The sequence below is a fragment of the Phalangium opilio genome, unplaced genomic scaffold (genome assembly GCF_054372755.1).
Source record: "Phalangium opilio isolate 3A_F unplaced genomic scaffold, DU_Popi_V2 ptg000063l_1, whole genome shotgun sequence".
In the NCBI taxonomy this organism is placed as follows: Eukaryota; Metazoa; Arthropoda; class Arachnida; order Opiliones; family Phalangiidae; genus Phalangium; species Phalangium opilio.
In genome coordinates, this window is record NW_028324180.1 from 2,888,865 (window position 1) to 2,907,222 (window position 18,358).

At 37.4% G+C, this 18,358-nt stretch overlaps 1 protein-coding gene across 1 annotated transcript; it reads right to left on the reverse strand.

Moving 5' to 3' along the window:
• Positions 1-1,932: 1,932 nt before the first annotated feature.
• On the reverse strand, positions 1,933-5,500 carry LOC149662734 (uncharacterized). The gene is made up of 2 exons (XM_089842359.1): positions 2,731-5,500; positions 1,933-2,664 (listed from the first exon to the last, which is right to left on the reverse strand). Exons 1-2 carry the CDS (start codon positions 5,465-5,467, stop codon positions 2,324-2,326), a joined length of 3,078 nt encoding a protein of 1,025 aa, XP_089698485.1. The 5' UTR covers positions 5,468-5,500; the 3' UTR covers positions 1,933-2,323.
• Positions 5,501-18,358: the final 12,858 nt, after the last annotated feature.

The following is an 18,358-nucleotide window of genomic DNA, read 5'->3' on the forward strand; positions in this document are numbered from 1 at the left end:
CGTATTAACTGCTTTGAAAAAATTCCACAGAACTACAATTCGGGCCCTCAATATGTGGTTAAAATGTCAAGAAGATCCACCCATTAGTTTATTGTATAAAAAATAAAGTTGCTAAGGGTGGTTTTCATTTGCATAAATTTGTCAGTGTTTTTGGTGAAAAAGTTAAATTTTCCCATAGAAATAACATGGAGTTTTTTTCAAATTTAGCCATTTTGTGGCCACCTTTTTGACATGAAATATTCGTTTATTCGTTTGTTACGTTTGGGAACGGTTTGATATCAAAATTTAAACCTTTTTCTAGGACCATTTTTAAGGTTTTTGAGAAAAATTTATTTTAAGTATGTTTAATTTTAAATTTTAAAAACTACCCCAATCTGCGATATTTTAGCATGGATACGCTGTTTTATTGGTAAATATCAGCGCGACCAATATTGGCCTTTTTTACGTATAGTTGCGTCATAATAATCCGATTGTTTTTTCTTAATGCCTTTTGGTTGAAATGGCCTATCGATAGTGAGATAAGACTGCTTTAATATTGCCGCCGTGACAAATTACCCCGTTTGTGGCCGCCATTTTTTTAAGGGGAAAAAATTAGAGAGTGGGTCCTTTTTCGTTGCCATTTTCATATTTTTTGAGGATTTGCTCATGGATGGATTTTAAATATAATATAAAGTAGGTTTCAAGCTTTAATGTAAGCCTAATTTCATAATTTTCCACCTTTTTATTGTCCCACAATCTATTTCTAAACTTGGCACTTTCTTTAAGGCGGTGAAATTGCGCTAAGCCTTGGCTTACCGTTAATTTTTGCCATTTATAAAAATGTTTACCTCTTGTTGTTACTTCGCCTTCTCGTTTCGTTGTATTTTTAAAGTTTAGACTTTGAAAGTAGTGCTTAGTTTTCTTAAATATTACTTAATTGTATAAAATTTCAATATTGTAATTGCCTAAAACGTCCGTATTAACGAATTCAATGTTTTTTGTTGAAGGGACGCGCCTTGCATTTGAATTTCGTTCCCTCGAAACTACCCCCTTTAAGAGACCGGCCGCCGGAGGCTTTTTCTTCTACGCCCTCTCGGTCGCTCGTTCAGCCCCGATTCCCCCGAAAACAGCTGTAGTGACTCTGTTATTTACCAAAAATGTATGCGGTCAGTGTGTTGTTTTTGCATTTTAATGCTTCTAATCGTGGTACACGTCGAGGTTTACGAATCCAACGTGTGTTGCGTAATGAAAATCAAGGGTGGATGCTATATGATCTAATGATCTATGATTTAAAAGGAATTTGACGGCGACAGTCATGCAAAAACGGTATTAGGCCTTGCCAAAAGTTGACTAAGCTATAGTGAGCCTTCGTCAGTCAATGATATAAAAAATTGACCCTCGGATATCCTCTGACTAGGAGATGGTTATAAAGTTACTAACTCTCGATTTTGGAGGTAGATACTGTCTAGTGACACTTAAAGTAACGACTTAATCTTATAAACAGACTACCATCATAAGCCCATATCGTAAATTCACCGATGTTGATATCTAAGCTTACTTGAAATACCAATACCAATTTTTTTAACTCAATGAATCTTAAATATCAACATCAAAAATTATCTTCTGATAGAGATATCTACTTATATTCCATTCAAATTTCTCGCAACATTTCAAATTAACGAATAGAAATGTGCAAATGAAGTTCAAACTGATTAATTGGGCATATTGCTATATTGGTCACCATTACCGATCACAGATAGATTTGCGCCCTTCAGTAGTGTTTATTATGCTTGTGAAATGGTAAGCGAAATCTGTGATTAAAGTTTAAAATAGACATGAGCAAAAACAGCTTCATTCATATCAACTCGATTTGTTCGTGCTCGCGTATAAAAGGTGTAGAAATTTTGTTGACTAGTAAGATTATCGAAAAACAAACTTTATTTCGATTTAAAAACAAACAACACACATATCTTTCAGGTGTGGTCGAATGGACCGCTACCTTTACCTCAACGCTTTCGCGACTGACTTTTTATCAAAACATGTTTTCAACTTTTCGTAGGGGTTTTTCGTTTAGGGGGAAAGCTTCTATACTGCTATTGTGGTAGGAGTAGCGTTCCTCGGTGACAGTTTAAAATTTATGTGGTTATGAATTTAGGTGCATAGTGGTAAGAATATTAAAAGTTATGAATTTAGGTTATATTTTAAGGAATATTAAAAGTTTTAGGTATATTTTTCCCTATACTAGATTTTCTCCAGAACTTGGTTCTAACATTCCGACCGCCTTGAAATATTTTATTTCAATAAATTGTGTGCTTGTTTATGTAAAATATTGCCGTTTGTACATTTATTCTAATGGAAGTTTGCATAACTTCACTATTGGTCTTTTGAGTTGTTTATCGGAGGCGGTTTTCACAGTGACCACCCGAACTAATCCATCAGCTCCAGGATGAAGTTGGAGAATCCTTGCCATCTTCCACTTCGTGGGTGGTAGATCTTCGTCTTTAAGTAAGACAAGGTCGTTAATTGCTAAGTTTTTCTTTGCTGCGGCCCATTTTGGCCTTTGTTGAAGACGCGACAGGTATTCATTTTTCCATCTTCGCCAAAAATGTTGGAGAAGTTGTTGACCAAATTGCCACCTCGATAGGCGATTGACCTTTTCGCTTGTAAGGTCAGGTTCTGGAATTGCTGTCGGAGCATCTCCAATTAAAAAATGACCTGGGGTTAATGCAGAAAGGTCATTTGGATCTGTACTTAGTGCCGTCAGCGGCCTTAAATTCAAACACGCTTCAATTTGACATATGAGGGTGTTCATTTCTTCGTATGTAAGATTAGCGTTCCCAACAATTCTCTTTAAGTGATATTTGACTGATTTTACCCCAGCTTCCCAAAGGCCTCCCATGTGTGGAGCCGCTGGACTGTTAAAATTCCAGTTGATTCCTTGGTCGGCAAGCCATCCTGACACTTTATCCTGGTTGGGTGTGCTATGTATCAATTTCAGAAATTCTTTGAGTTCGCGGTTTGCTCCAACGAAATTAGATCCGCAGTCACTATATATATCACTGCATTTTCCTCTTCTGGCAACAAATCTTTTTAGTGCTGCGAGAAATGCAGCAGTTGACAGATCACTAACAAGTTCTAAATGCATTGCTCTCGTTGTAAAGCAAATGAAAACGGCAAGATATGCTTTAAACATCTTGAGAGCACGTCCTTTGATTACTCTCAGTAAAAAAGGGCCAGCGTAGTCTACGCCGCATTTTAGAAATGGTCTTGCTTGATTGACTCTTGCATGTGGTAAATCGCCCATCTGTTGCTGCAATGTCGTCGCTTTGTGACGAGTACATCTAACGCACTTTCTAATTAGATATCTTACGGCGTCTCGGATGCCAATTATCCAAAACCTTTTTTGTAGGTTGGAGATGACCAGTTGAGCTCCTCCATGTAGGCTTTCAATATGCTCATGGTTGATGAGAAGTTGGGTCAAGTCACTTCTTCGAGGTATGATTGCTGGATGTGCTTGAGTAACTGGTAGATTGGCGTTGCGGAGACGACCTCCCACTCTGAGGACTCCATGTTGTCCAATGTAGGGTTGTAACGTTAATAGTTTACTTTTTGGCAAGATAGGCAGGTTTTGTTTCAGTTGATGTATTTCTTTCATGTAGTTTTCTTGTTGAACTACTTTGATCCAATGGTAGAGTGCAGCATCTAGCTCCTCTTTAGTTAAGGGGCCACTCTTCCTCTCTGCTTTGTTTTTTTGTCTGGCATTGTAAATGAACCGATATATAACTGCAGTGACTCGTAGGAGTTTTCGTAAACTTGAGTAACTTGACAATAGTTGTTTGTCGTATTGGCGTTCCACCACATAGGATTGTACTTTTCGTTCTTCTCTTAAACATTCCTCGGTTTCTTCTGTTTCGAGTTTTGGCTCAAGGAACTCCGAGTCTAAGATCCACTCAGGACCATTCCACCACAAGGAGTGGATTTTCAACTCCACCGCTCTTGTTCCGCGTGAAGCGCAATCCGCTGGATTTTCTTTGCCTGGAATATGGACCCATTTAGCTTTTGGTACAGTTTCTTGAATGGCAGCCACTCGATTGGCAATAAACGTCTTCCATCTATATGGAGGAGACTTCAGCCACGCTAAGACGTTTTTTGAGTCTGACCAACATATGATGGGTGATATTTCGCTAATACTGAATATTGACTCTTGTATTAGTTTAATTAATCGTGCTAGTAAAAGAGCTGCACAAAGTTCCAGTCTTTGGACGTTTACTGTGCTCGTCGGTGCGACTTTGGTCTTTGCTGCTATGAGGCTCATTTTTTCTTCTCCACTTGAATTCGTTGTTTTTAGATAGACAGCTGCTGCATATGCTTTTTCTGACGCATCACAGAATCCTTGAATGCTTTGGACTCGTACCTGTTTTTGTGATATGTATCGCGAGATGCGAATGGTTTCAATGGCTGGAAGATCATTACGAAAACTTTGCCATCTGTTGACTAACGAGTCTGGTAATGGATCATCCCATTCATGATTATGTTTCCAAATATCTTGGAGGAATATCTTCGCTCTGATGGTTACTGGAGAAAGTAATCCCAGTGGATCGAAAATCTTTGCAGTGTCTGACAATATTGTTCTCTTTGTGATAATCTGGCGATCAGGAGGTGATGTGACCACGTATGAAAATTCATCCGTTGCTGGTGTCCATTGTAACCCCAACGTTGTCACCGTCTCTTCTTTTCCGAACAATAAAGGTACTTGGATCTCACGTTTGTCAGGAGCAACAGCTTCAAGGATTTCTGGTTCATTTGAGACCCATTTGCGAACATCAAAGCCTGCGCTGGCTGTAACTTCCAGCAATTCTGCTTGCAATTTCAAGGCGTTTGATATCGAGTCTGTCCCAGTTAATAAGTCATCCATTGAAAAGTCTTGAGTCAATATTTTTGATGCCAGGGGAAACGTTGCTTTGACCTCTTTTGCAAGTTGCTGTAAAACCTTCGTGGCAAGGTAAGGTGCTGACGCTGTCCCATACGTGACTGTGAGTAATTTGTACTCTTGAGGTGGTTCTGAGGTTTTTGATCTCCAAATTATTCTTTGAAAGGTGGTATCATCTGGGTGTACCCAAATCTGCCTATACATTTTAGCTATATCCGCTTTCATAGCAATGGGGTGCGATCGGAAACGAAGTAGGATATTGACTAAGTCATCTTGAAGTTTTGGGCCTACTAGTAGAGTATCGTTCAGTGATGTGCCATTTGATGACTTGGCTGATGCATCAAAAACAACACGCATCTTAGTTGTGCTACTCTTCTCATTGCGCACTCCAAAGTGAGGGGTATAGTAATTTTGTGAAGATGTTCCCAGAGGTTCTTGGTGTACTTGTTTCATGTGACCAAGTTGCTGGTATTCGTCCATGAAGTTTTTGTACTCCTCATAACTTTTGGGATTGTTTTGTAAATGATTTTCAACAGTCATGAAGCGACGAATGGCCATTATTTTAGAGTTTCCAAGAAGTCTAGGGCTATCCTTGAACGGAAGTCTTACGACGTATCTCCCGTATTCATCTCGAGAATAGGTTGATGCGAAATGCTTCTCACATTGCTCTTCTTCTGGTGTTAGAAACCTCTTGTTTGGTAAATCTTCTATTTCCCAGAATCTCTTGACTAATTCATCAATGGTGCAATGATGAATGTATACTTGGTGAGTATTGAGGGTTTGTAATGATCCCGAAATTGCCCATCCAAAAACTGTGTTGAATGCGCCAGGCAAATGTTTTGGACCTCTGCATTGTCCTTCTTGCAGTATGTTTACGTAGACATCTGCGCCTAGTAATACCTCTACTTCTTGTGGCGAAGAGAAGTTTGGATCCGCTAGTGCAAGCCCCTTGATATGCTCCCATGAGCTGGAGTCTACTTTCATGCTTGGCATGTCTTTGGTTAATTTGCTTAAAACCAAAGCTTCACATTGGATTGTAAATTGCTCAACAATTGATGATGAAATGTCTAGTTTGACTTTACTGCGCGCCGCTCCTATGCCTGAGGCACCAATGCCACCAATAGAAACATGAAACCGTGTTTGTTTTAAGTTTAATCTCTTGGCGCATTTTTGGGTGATGAAACTGGCTTCTGAGGCCGAATCTAGTAACGCTCGCGCTTTTTGGTATTGGCCGCTATGATCCTTGACAAGAATAATTGCGGTTGACAACAGTACTTGTGAACTGATGTTTCCTTCTCTAGACAGATGCGATTGAGCTGCTTGTTCATCGTTTTCCTGGTCTCGACTTGCCTCAGCTTTGGCGCTTGAATGAAGCAAGGTATTGTGCTTGCTGTTGCATTTTGTGCAATGACGCAATCTGCAATCTGGGCTGGCATGATTATTGCGTAAGCAGTTAAAACAAAGAGATTTTTCTTGACAAGATCCCAACGCTCGTTAACTGAGGCCTTTGCAAAGGTTGGGCATCTATAGATAGTATGATCTTCTTGACAGATTATACATTTTACTCTAGTAGTTCCAAAATGAGTCACGGTAGGCTTCCTTGTTTGAGATACTTGTTTGACTCGGGTGCTTTGGGATGTTGAGGCTGCTGCTAAAGCTCTAGCTCGTTGTTCCACGAACAGACGTAGGTTTTCAAAGGGTGGTGTAGTGGTACCAGTTAGAGAAAGTTCCCATTGTCGTCTCGTTTCGGGATCAAGCTTTTCTTTAACGTTGAAGACTAAAATGGAGTCCCAATGGTCGACTGGTTCGTTCAACACTTTTAGTCCACGAATACATTCGGTAGTAGTATCAATCAATTTGCGCAGTTCTGTTGCTGATTCTTGAGTCACTTTAGGTTGAGTGAATAATCTCTTTAGATGAGCATCTATTATTTCGCGAGGGTTGTTGTAAGAATTACTGAGGATACTCCAGGCTTCTGCATAATTAGCGTCTGTTGTTGGTATCTATTTGACCAGTAGCGCAGCTTCATCGCGTAAGGACGATTTTAAGTACTGAAATTTTCTTGCGTCAGATAATTTGGGATTTGTATGGACCGTGGCCATGTAGAGATCGTGAAACGATAGCCAATCCAAGTAATTAACTCCGAAAGTGGGTAATTCTAATTTGGGTAATCTTATGTCTGTGCTTGGCGCTCTTGTTTGCACATTCGTGCCAGATCCCGCATTAGCAGCTGCAGTAGCAACTTGAACTTGACTAAGTGCGGTTGCAATAGCAATGCTTAATGTTTCTAAGCGTAATACCATGCTACAGTATTCTTCTTCATGTGGCGAAAAATCTTCTGGCGTACAAATACTAGCTATGTCTTGATGCAACTCATCTAAATCCGCAGTTAATTTTTCAGTTTTGTCCAAATTTAGTTTTAAAGCTATGTCAGTCATCAATGGTAACTGCTGGCCAGAGGCTAACGTGTGGAGTCTTGTAATTTGGCCTTTTAATGCCCTTCTCTTGTTTAATAAGGTATCCATGCTTTTGTCTTACTTGAAGTTGATGTAGTGTGATAATCCCACATTCGCACAATTAGACACGACTTGTTCACGAAAGTTCGCTGTTTAGTTTCGGAAATGTCAATAATTATCTGGCTTCTATCAACAGATCCGGCTCGACGGACCATAAAATGTTCGTGCTCGCGTATAAAAGGTGTAGAAATTTTGTTGACTAGTAAGATTATCAAAAAACAAACTTTATTTCGATTTAAAAACAAACAACACACATATCTTTCAGGTGTGGTCGAATGGACCGCAACCTTTACCTCAACGCTTTCGCGACTGACTTTTTATCAAAACATGTTTTCAACTTTTCGTAGGGGTTTTTCGTTTAGGAGGAAAGCTTCTATACTGCTATTGTGGTAGGAGTAGCGTTCCTCGGTGACAGTTTAAAATTTATGTGGTTTGAATTTAGGTGCATAGTGGTAAGAATATTAAAAGTTAAGAATTTAGGTTATATTTTAAGGAATATTAAAAGTTTTAGGTATATTTTTCCATATACTAGATTTTCTCCAGAACTTGGTTCTAGCACGATTACCGAATATCTAAATTTGACTAAAATTAACAAAATATTCTATTCATGGTTAAAAATCTTGTTTGAAGCAGCAAGCCATCTAATCCTTATTTACCTTCTTTTGAAAAAAAATTATAGGTTGATACCTCTTTCAGTAGATGATTCATTGATATTTCCGTTTCATTGAGTTTAAAAAAAATTCGTTCCACCATTGGTTGATTTTCAATTTCGACCAATCGATAATCACAAATTTTAATAACTAAATCACAAAAACCGGTTCAAAACCATATTAGTTTTGAAACGATTAAATTATAATTTTAAACATATATACTAGTTAATTCCTCGTAGTCGTAGGTAATTAGTTTATTTCCTTAGTGAAATTAATGCTGAGTATTATATACACAAAGTAAATAATAAATTATACACAAAGTAAATAATAAATTAACTTCTAAAATTTAAATGTAAAGTGTGTGCATTATTTCCCAATTAATAAAAGATATCCACCTATTTTCATTCAAATTAATTACTAATTTGTGGATAATGGATAGAAAATGTCGAGCTCTAATTGCGATATAGCTAAAATCAATCCCACAGGCTATTTATAATACAATATAACCTTTGCCCTATGTTTACTGTTTTGAATTTTATTTGTAAAATTTAAAACATAAAATAGTATTACAATTTTTTTAATTAAATAATTATTAATAAATTTCAATAAAATAAATTCTGGGTAAATACATAACACTACTTTTTATTAATTTTCTGAAATTATCAGAGCTAAATATCAAAGACACATATTTAATTGCTCTCATTTCAACACAACTGCAACCGTATAGATTTATTCATTTAATAACATTTCTCATTTCTAATTATTTAAATTCAAAGGGCTGTATTAACTTTTAAAGGTGAAAACCATTGAGTTCAGAACATATATCCTTCTAGAGTTCTATTTGGATATCGGGTTTTCGCGCTCGCGCGACCATCGTTTTTGAAATTACGGGACGGACGGATAACTTTATCATTAGGTGGTGGCGCCATCTATTTCACTTAAAAACACATATTTGTTACTATGGCGTCTGCTATAATTTCTTAATATAGATAGGAAATGTTTAGAAACCGCTATGATAATGGAAGTAAATTACTAGAATCGAGTAAAAATAGAGAAGAAACTGCATTAACTGATAGTATATGTATTTTTGAGCTTTCGTGATAGTCAACTTGACAAAAATGATCACCGCAAATGTCTTTTTTTGGAGTCCATTCAATTCCATTAATGGCCTGACACCATTGTTTTGGTAATTCCGATTTTTTGTAGGGAATCTTAATCGTACAGTCAAAAAGGGGTGAGCTATCTAAATATTTATTAATTTTCTATACGTATATACTTATGTCACAAAACATTTTTATTTCTACCATTGTTGACACACTTTTCTACTGAGAATTTTCGACCCATTTTAAAATGTAATACATTTTCACATTATGTGTTACTTTAATAACTAATAACATATAATTCCCAAGTAAAAACACGCATTTAATAAGAAATTGATCAATATTCCATTTACTAAATATCAAATTTAATTTATTAGGCTCCACTTACTGTTTTTCAATTACCTAACCATGGATGAAGGATGCGCTTGAGGAAATTTGTTTTCACGCTATAGGATCGGCAACTCCCTATCTCGAACGACAGAGTATTCTGTATATACTCTTTTACAACGTCGGTTGTCAGCACGCGCAAAGCTATTTCTCTATGTAACGTAGCTTTGTACGTGCTGTCAAGAGACAAAAAACTTCAGGATCTTCAGGATTTAAAATATCCGCGAGTTTTTTAGCTCGAGTGCACGGACCTCTAGGCCTTAGTTTTAAATACGTGTGAAATTGCATAAGTCTACTACACGCATTTGAAACTAAGGTCTAGAGGTCCGTGCACTCGAGCTAAAAAACTCGCGGATATTTTAAATCCTGAAGATCCTGAAGTTTTTTGTCTCTTGACAGCACGTACAAAGCTACGTTACATAGAGAAATAGCTTTGCGCGTGCTGACAACCGACGTTGTAACAGAGTGTATACAGAATATTCTGTCGCTCGAGATAGGGAGTTGCCTATCCTGTAGAGTGAAAACAAATTTCCTCACGCGCATCCTTCATCCATGACCTAACTTTCATATTTCGCGCTTTACTTCTTAATAAAGCCTAATTTTCAAACTCAAGCTGCGTCGATTTTGCGGGGCGCTTTCCCGCAAAATCGTGGGAAATTCTTTTAAGCTTCTCACGTAAGGCGACAGATGGCGCTAACGACTAATGATAAAGTAATGAAATTCGACGAATCGAGTACGCGAGGAGGAAATTCAACAAAAACTCTAGAAATAAATATATTAGAACTCAATGGTGAAAACCTAGCTGACTTAGAAGTAAAAAAATACCAGGCTGCCAGGCTGTCTCTTACACAACAGAGTTGGCCATTCTCGCTTATGAGAAATGAATCCTTGTCATATGCATCTCTGGACTTTAGGAGCTCCAGGACTCCCAACTGAATCAGGGTGGGAAATAGGGATTTTTTTAAAACTAGACATTGGGCCAGCGACCCCCTGCCCAGGAATAAATGAACTGGTCCATGACCATTGACCAGGGCGCGGTGTCTGCTAAACTAAAGAAGTGGGTAATTAAAATAGTTGAGATAATGTCTGGACCCTGGTTACCCTAGAATTTCCTTAGTGGTCCTGTGGACCACTGCTCACCCTCCGATTTAATTTTAAACTGGTCATTTTCCCTGTGCCACCGCCTTATTTGTAACGCTGAACTGAAGATTTCTTTTGACCGGACCATAGCCTACTCGATCACGCGCAACACGTCGCAAGCTGCTTGCGCTATAGCGCGAGTCAGGGTGGGAAATAAGGATTTTTTTAAACTGGACATTAGGCCAGAGACCCTCCTGACTTGGAATAAATAAACTGGTCCGTGACCATTGGCCAGAGCACGTCGTCTGCTAAGCTAAGGAAGTGGATAATTAAAATATTAGAATTTTAATGTGTGGACTCTGGTTACCCTTGAATTTTTTAGTAGTCTCGTGGACCACTGACCCCCCTCCGATTTAATTTTTGAACTGTACCAGGCAATTTTTAAACTCGTCATTTGCCCTGTCTTACCGCCTTATTTCCCACGCTGGCGCGAGTTGCTTTGCGTTGTTGAGTGCGTAATGGAGCGGGCTATGCCTGGAGTCCCAACCCCCGTTACTTACTACCAAAATACCCACTAGCATAGCCCACTCGATCACGCTCTCTTTTCCCCGGCTACATATTTTGAAGAGGGCACTTTTTAGGCGTATTTTTTACAATCTTGGATCACCTTTGTGGACTTTTAGGGTAGCCCTTATAAATTGAGTCTTCATTGCCCTGACTATATTGTGTTTAAGGTTTATAAGCTTAATATCAAACAGACGTTAGTTAATGCTACAAAAAAGTTCGAAATTGATAATCTCGGATCGTCTTTGAGAAGTTTTGAGGATATCCGAATTTCATATTGGGCTTATGAAAAGTTTGAGCTAAAGGTTAAACAGACATATATCAGCGTTTTAAAAAATTGTGTAAAACTGTCAATTTGGTCCGATTTGTGGAATTTTTAGGGGAGCGCCTCGCGTTTCAATAAAGGGTTGTAAAAAATTGTATTATGTTAATTACAATAAGAATACAAACTTTCAATGAGTTACGTTTTTATTTTTTGGAGTATCATTATAAATAAATGACTGATTGAGCTAAAGTTACGGTCCCCTTTTTATATGTTTCTGCTTAGTGTAGATTTTGAAAATGTAAAACAGTTTCTTAACAATCTTAATTAAAATGAAGACTGAAGGAGCAGATATTAATCAAAAATGTCTTGATTAGAATCAAGTCCTAAAAAGTATCGATAAGACTGAGGTTATCACTTGTCTGAAGGATCAGATATTAATTTTTCTTTTTAATTGAAACTTAAAGGCATGCTTAAGAAAAAACAACGTTCCATTACCGTTTTCCGTTGAAATAACTTATTTTACAGGTAATCAATTTCAAAAATTTACTTATCTCGGGTTTTCGGGCACAATTCCATTCCCCCAAAACATTTTATCATTACATAAATCACTTTTGAGAGATAACGTGTCAAAATAAGCTTTAAAACAATAGAAAACTGAATGAGCGGTCTGTTTAGCCATGACCAAAACCTTCAAATCAGTGTTGCTAATGTTAGAAAGTGGATTTTCCCACTTCCATTTTAAAAATTTGCCGCATTTCCCACACCCCCTTTTTTACAGTCATATTTATCTGGACTATTTTATCATACTAAGTTTAATATGGAATATCACTCCGCATGGCTTTGACAATATGTACAAATGCTATAAAGCTTTAAAATTCTCAAAATATGCTTTCTTTTTTTTCAGTGCCAAATTTAAAATCACCGAATTTATTTCAAAATGTCGCTTGAAATTATTAAACCGGATAAAATTTTCGAAAATGCACTAATTTTAACTGTGCAGTTAAAATTAGTGCATTTTTGAAAATTTCGCACTATTAACCCTTGAACAGGAAAATTCCGACATTTGATTGATTTCGGAAAAATATTACTTTTTCCCCACAGAGCCTAAAACCAAACCTAAATCTCCCACGATGTGGGAAATTACCCACACATTGGCAACACTGCTTTAAAAACTTACAACAAGCACACTTTCGAGACATGTTCTGAACAAATTAGTGCTTAACCCGCTAATAGTACGACCACGGAGAATTGATGTAAACTGTAGTTGATATATATTCATGTGCGACCCGCGGCACTGAATGGTCTCTAACCATTGTTTGAAACTAGAGAGAGAAATAGTGAGCAGCATTAATCATGTCCTGAGCTATGAGAATGAACAGTATGACTGTTGACTGAAGTACACTAGACATTACATCATTTTTCATAACCACGAGTAAAAATCTAACTGTCCCTACTTAATTTTTCGCCATTGTTTTAAAACGTATCCACTGCGAAGCATGCCGGGCACAAATGAGGGAATGTCATACACGTACTCTCTCAAAAGTGATTAATGTAATGATAAAATGTTTTGGGGGAATGGAATTGTAACCGAAAACCCGAGATAAGTAAATTTTTGAAATTGATTACCTGTAAAATAAGTTATTTCAACGGAAAACGGTAATGGAAAGTTGTTTTTTCTTAAGCATGCCTTTAAGTTTCAATTAAAAAGAAAAGTTAATATCTGATCCTTCAGTCAAGTGATAACCTCAGTCTTATCGATTCTTTTTAGGACTTGATTCTAATCAAGACATTTTTGATTAATCTATTCAAGTCTCATGAAGTTCCTTGCATATGAATTTTTTTCTCTCTTTTCGTTTCTTAAAGATTGGGTCTGTGGGGGATAAATAGTTCATTTGAAGGGGGGAGAGATAATTAGGCACTAAAACCTTGCCGACTGAAAAACGAGGTTTCTAAGATAGATTAAAAATCACTAAACCAAGAGTTGGTTCGAGGATGAAAGGCCGAGTTTTAACAACTTAAGTAAAAAAATTGCTTGCTAGGGTAGCCAGGTCTTTTCTCATACAAGTTTTTAGAGTGAAGTCACAAAAAGGGTTTAAAACTGTAGCCTCTCTTGACCCAGCGGAGCTTCCCAGTTGTTTCCCAAAAAATTCCTCTCTCCTTGGGTTGCGGTAAAAAACCGTTGATAGATTCCGTGGGGGTAAGTCGCACGAAATTTCGCTCCGTGTTTTAACCTAAGCGCTAAGCCTCGGCCCTCGGCAAAGTAAATTCACCTTTAATTAAGTCCAACATTCACTCATTTTCAAGTTCGATATCATCTTATTGAGTTTTACCTGATATTTCCAAGTTATAGTTAATGTAACTAAAAATACCAAGGAAAATTTTAAACTTATACGGACTACTCTGAAACCAGTAAATCTACAAATCGAAAGCCTCTGATAACAAGGCTTAGGGAGGACGCCTCGCCAAATAATACAACAATGCCGATGATAACAAGGCTTAGGGAGGACGCCTCGCCAAATAATACAACAATGCCGAAACACTGTTATGACGACTGCCAATTTAAAGGCGGAGGTGAGAAGCATGGACAAATGGTATTCTGTGGATTCTGTGACACATGGTTTCATATTACCTGCACCAATACAAAAATCGTACCAGGCTCCTTTTGGATGTGCAAGGTCTGTGTGCATGAAATAGCAAGCCTTAGAAAGGAATATTCAACCCACAAAGATACCCTAGATACTTACAAAAAGACAATAGATAAAAAAATGAAAACTATGAACGAGAGCATTCTAAGCGATCAGAAGAAATCCCAAGTGCTCATCTCGAACATTAATGAAGACCTAAGCAGTATGAAAACCTCAATTTCGGAACTACCTCAAAGTATCCTAAATACTAAACAAGAATTACTGGACCAATTACAACAAGTAACGGACACATGCCAAAGCAAGATTAATACACTACAGGAAATAACTACGCAGAGCATAAAACTGTTGGAGAGTAAAATAAGCGAAAAAACAAGAAGCCCAACTGAAGGAATACCTGCAATTGAGAGTATTTATCCACAACTCCCACATCGACCAAGTTCTGGAACATTACTTCCCTGGGTAAACTCCCTACCTTCTTTTCAAAAGACACCCTACACTGACATTCTACAAACTAACCAACTACATAGTCAAAACAATACGGCACAACCACAAAAGCGTAAAGATCGCAATGAAAAACAACCAAAACAGGTGATAAAACCTATCTCTCGGAGTGCTCCCCAGGACAAGGAGCCAAATCGTAATAAGCAAATTCCTAAAGTCGGTAGAATGTCCAAGGAAAAAGCCTCACTTTGCAAAATTAATGTTACGGAGAATTATAGAAGCTACTACGTTGGGAATTGCTCGGCCAGATCTACTGAAGTGCAAATCCGGAACTATCTTATAAACGAGGGCGTCTCGGGCCTGGGAATCCGGCAATCACACAAGTCTAAAAGTAAAGATAGTACCACCAAAAGCTATATCATCCGAACTAGTAGTGACATCAAGGACATCCTAAACCCGGAACTTTGGCCAACAGGAGTCTCATGCCGCTGCCTCACAAACAATAAAACCGAAGGTGACACTAAAATATGGGGAAAAAATGATAAAGAAGAAATTCTTAGATGGTCTAATTCACCGAAATCAAGATTTCTACTAACGAACTGTGACTCCGGAACTACCTCTGAAGATATTAAAAAACACCTTGAAGAACTGCAAATTCAAGATGTGACTATAACTCTCAAGAACAACAGTGATTTTTGGGATACAGACTTCATTATCGAATGTCATGGCAAATACGACAAAATTATCCTCGACTTGGAAAACTGGCCTTCCCCTCTATCCATAAAGCGAACATGGATACCACTTACACATAACTCAATGGACAACAGATTAGAGAACAGAGATGCCGAACAGCAGGACTTAAACGAAAACGAGGTCTGACAAAACTTACATTTATCAAACACCAATGTTTCGACAACCTCGCACAAAGGATTGATTATTGGACATCTAAACATACGAAGCCTAAAATTCAAAATAACTGAGGTAGAAAATATACTAGTAACGCACAATATAGATGTTCTGGGCCTTACTGAGACATGGCTGAACAGTAATATTCCGGACTCTGTGTGTCATATACCAGGATATAACTTTTGGAGGCAAGATAGAACGAACCGTAATGGTGGAGGAATAGGCATTTACTACAAGCCTACTTTACCGATAAAATGTCTCCAAATCGAAATCCAAGAGATGAACCCAAGACCTCCTAGCTAGAAATTCTCTGGACCGAAATAACATACAAAAATTCTGGCAACCTCTTCGTGGGATTTCTATATATACCCCCTAACCCCCAAATAGAAGATTCTCTTGACCACCTAAGACGCCATCTCGAACTACTACATACCAAAAAATCGGAAATAGTACTTCTTGGAGACACGAACTGTGATCTATTACTGAAACCACTCTCCACGAAAACTAAGCTCCTCAACAAATTAATGCTTGGATACAAGCAGATGATTGAAACTCCAACCAGAACAACTCTAGTATCTCAAACGCTGATTGATCACATATATTCTAATTGTCCGAATAGAATCGTAAAAGTAAAAGTAACCACATGTGGCGTATCGGATCATGATTTAATCTGGGCCGTGCGAAAGATTTCCTGTCCTAAGATACAGAAGACAAAGAAGTTAACCAGAAATTATAAAACTATGAACATGGACCTATTCGTACGGAAACTACAAACTCAGCTGAACCTACTTACCCCGACAATCGTTGACCCTGAATGTGGAATCGATGCCGTGCAAAAAGAAATAACTAAATTACTAGACATATACGCACCTTTGAGATGGAAATAGGTCCCCATAAAAAACTCCCCTTGGTTAACCCCTTATGTGAAGCAGCAAATGCACCTTAGAAATAAATATAAAACTAAAAGCAAAACCTCTCTAACTTCGGATGTCTATAAGGATCTATATCTTGCTCAAAGGAACTACGTAACAAGACTGCTACACAGAACCAAAGCTACCTACTTCCAAAGGCAAATCTATCAAGATATGACCCCAGCAAATGTATGGAGAACGCTGAAACCTTACATTAGGCAACGACAATCCAACCAAATAAATAGAATAAACTATAAAGATACAGCAACTGACAATCCAATAGAAGTTGTTAATATCTTAAATGGTTACTTCACAAACATAGCAGCAGATCTCCTCCTCCAAATGGATGATGCCGGCACCGAATTAGACACCCAAGAGAAAACTATTGGATGCCCAGACTCGAACTTAAACGTCTTTCCAATAGTAACAGAAGACCAAATATTTACGCTACTAAAAACAAGTTGGGAAACCAAAATAAACCTCTCCGAGCCGAGACGAATTTACTTTCCAAACACAGGTCCACCAGCCAATGAGACAAACCGGAAATACATAGTTCTAATCGGCAAGATATTGCCATGACTATTTGTAAAGTTTAAAGCGTTTAATAATTTCCTGCGTATCCTCAATAATTCTAATGAAGACCTAATATCTATCACTTAAATGTGTATTTAACTTTCGCCTCACTCTGAACCGTCAAGACCTCCTATAAGAGGACATGAAACAAGGTCAATTATGGATAGGATCTAGGTTATCTTATCTCATAGACCCAGTCGTTTCCACACGTATGGAGAGATGAAGTATTAACATCCTTATTATTTAATGAAGCTAAAAGTTACGTTTACACTATATATAAATGTAGTAAACATGAATTAAAAAGTAAACACCAAATTTTAAATGTTAATATCAAAAGATGTTCTTGAAATATTGAGATGAAACAGAGCTTTATAGCTACACAACTACTAAAAGAATCGTAATGCCGAAAAATATTTAAGTATTTCCATTTAATATTCTGCAAAAAGAAAATGTTATCGTTTTGTAAGAGATCTTTTTATCCTACTCGTTTTATATTAACTTTGATATGCGTGCAGTGTTTCGTTTCAGATGCAATCTTCATTACTCGTTCTATTGCTTCGTTCTATTGAAGTCACTAGAAGTCTTCACATATTATATTGAAGTCACTAGAAGTCTTCACATATTATATTGAAGTCACTAGAAGTCTTCACATATAATATTGAAGTCACTAGAAGTCTTCACATATTATATTGAAGTCACTAGAAGTCTTCACATATTATATTGAAGTCACTTGAAATCTTTACAAACTAAATTGAAGTCACATTGAAGTCTATAAATTATGTTGAAGTCATATTGAAGTCTATAAATTATATTGAAGTCACTTGAAGTCTTTAAAAATTATATTGAAGACACTTGAAGTCTTTAAAAATTATATTGAAGACACTTGAAGTCTTTAAAAATTATATTGAAGACACTTGAAGTCTTTAAAAATTGTATTGAAGTCACTTGAAGTCTTTATAAATTATATTGAAGTCACTGGAAGTCTTTATAAATTTTAATGAAGTCATTTGAAATCAAATGAAGTCTATGATAGTTCAATTGAAGTCATTTTAAATCTGAAATCAGGTGTACAAAATTTTCTTAGTGGTTTCCCCCTCGATCCAAGCACGGTCGGTATAATTCCATGCCGTGGCAGACCACCATTAACACCGGCGAATTTTGCACACCTTTCTCTTCAGCCGAAACCCGTCCCGCGTAAGCGAAAGTGCGACACTCTTGTTATAAATTCATGCCGTAGCACACCCCTTTCATACCGGCGATAATCACAGGCAGTTTTCCCTTGGAATACCAGGGCTTAGCAAAACACTAAAAGGCGCACCATTAAAGATTTGAGAATCTACCGCTAAGAGCGCTTTTAATTACCATCGAAAAATGGGGTTTTCATGCTACTCGAGCGCCAAATTTAAATCGA

Excerpts from the sequence above, each read along its gene's own strand:
- LOC149662734 (XM_089842359.1), bottom strand. The coding sequence starts at position 5,467 with ATGGCCATTCGTCGCTTCATGACTGTTGAAAATCATTTACAAAACAAT. Across the intron at positions 2,665-2,730 it reads AAGGCCGCTGACGGCACTAA|CAATTCCAGAACCTGACCTT; the intron begins GTACAGATCCAA and ends ATGCTCCGACAG.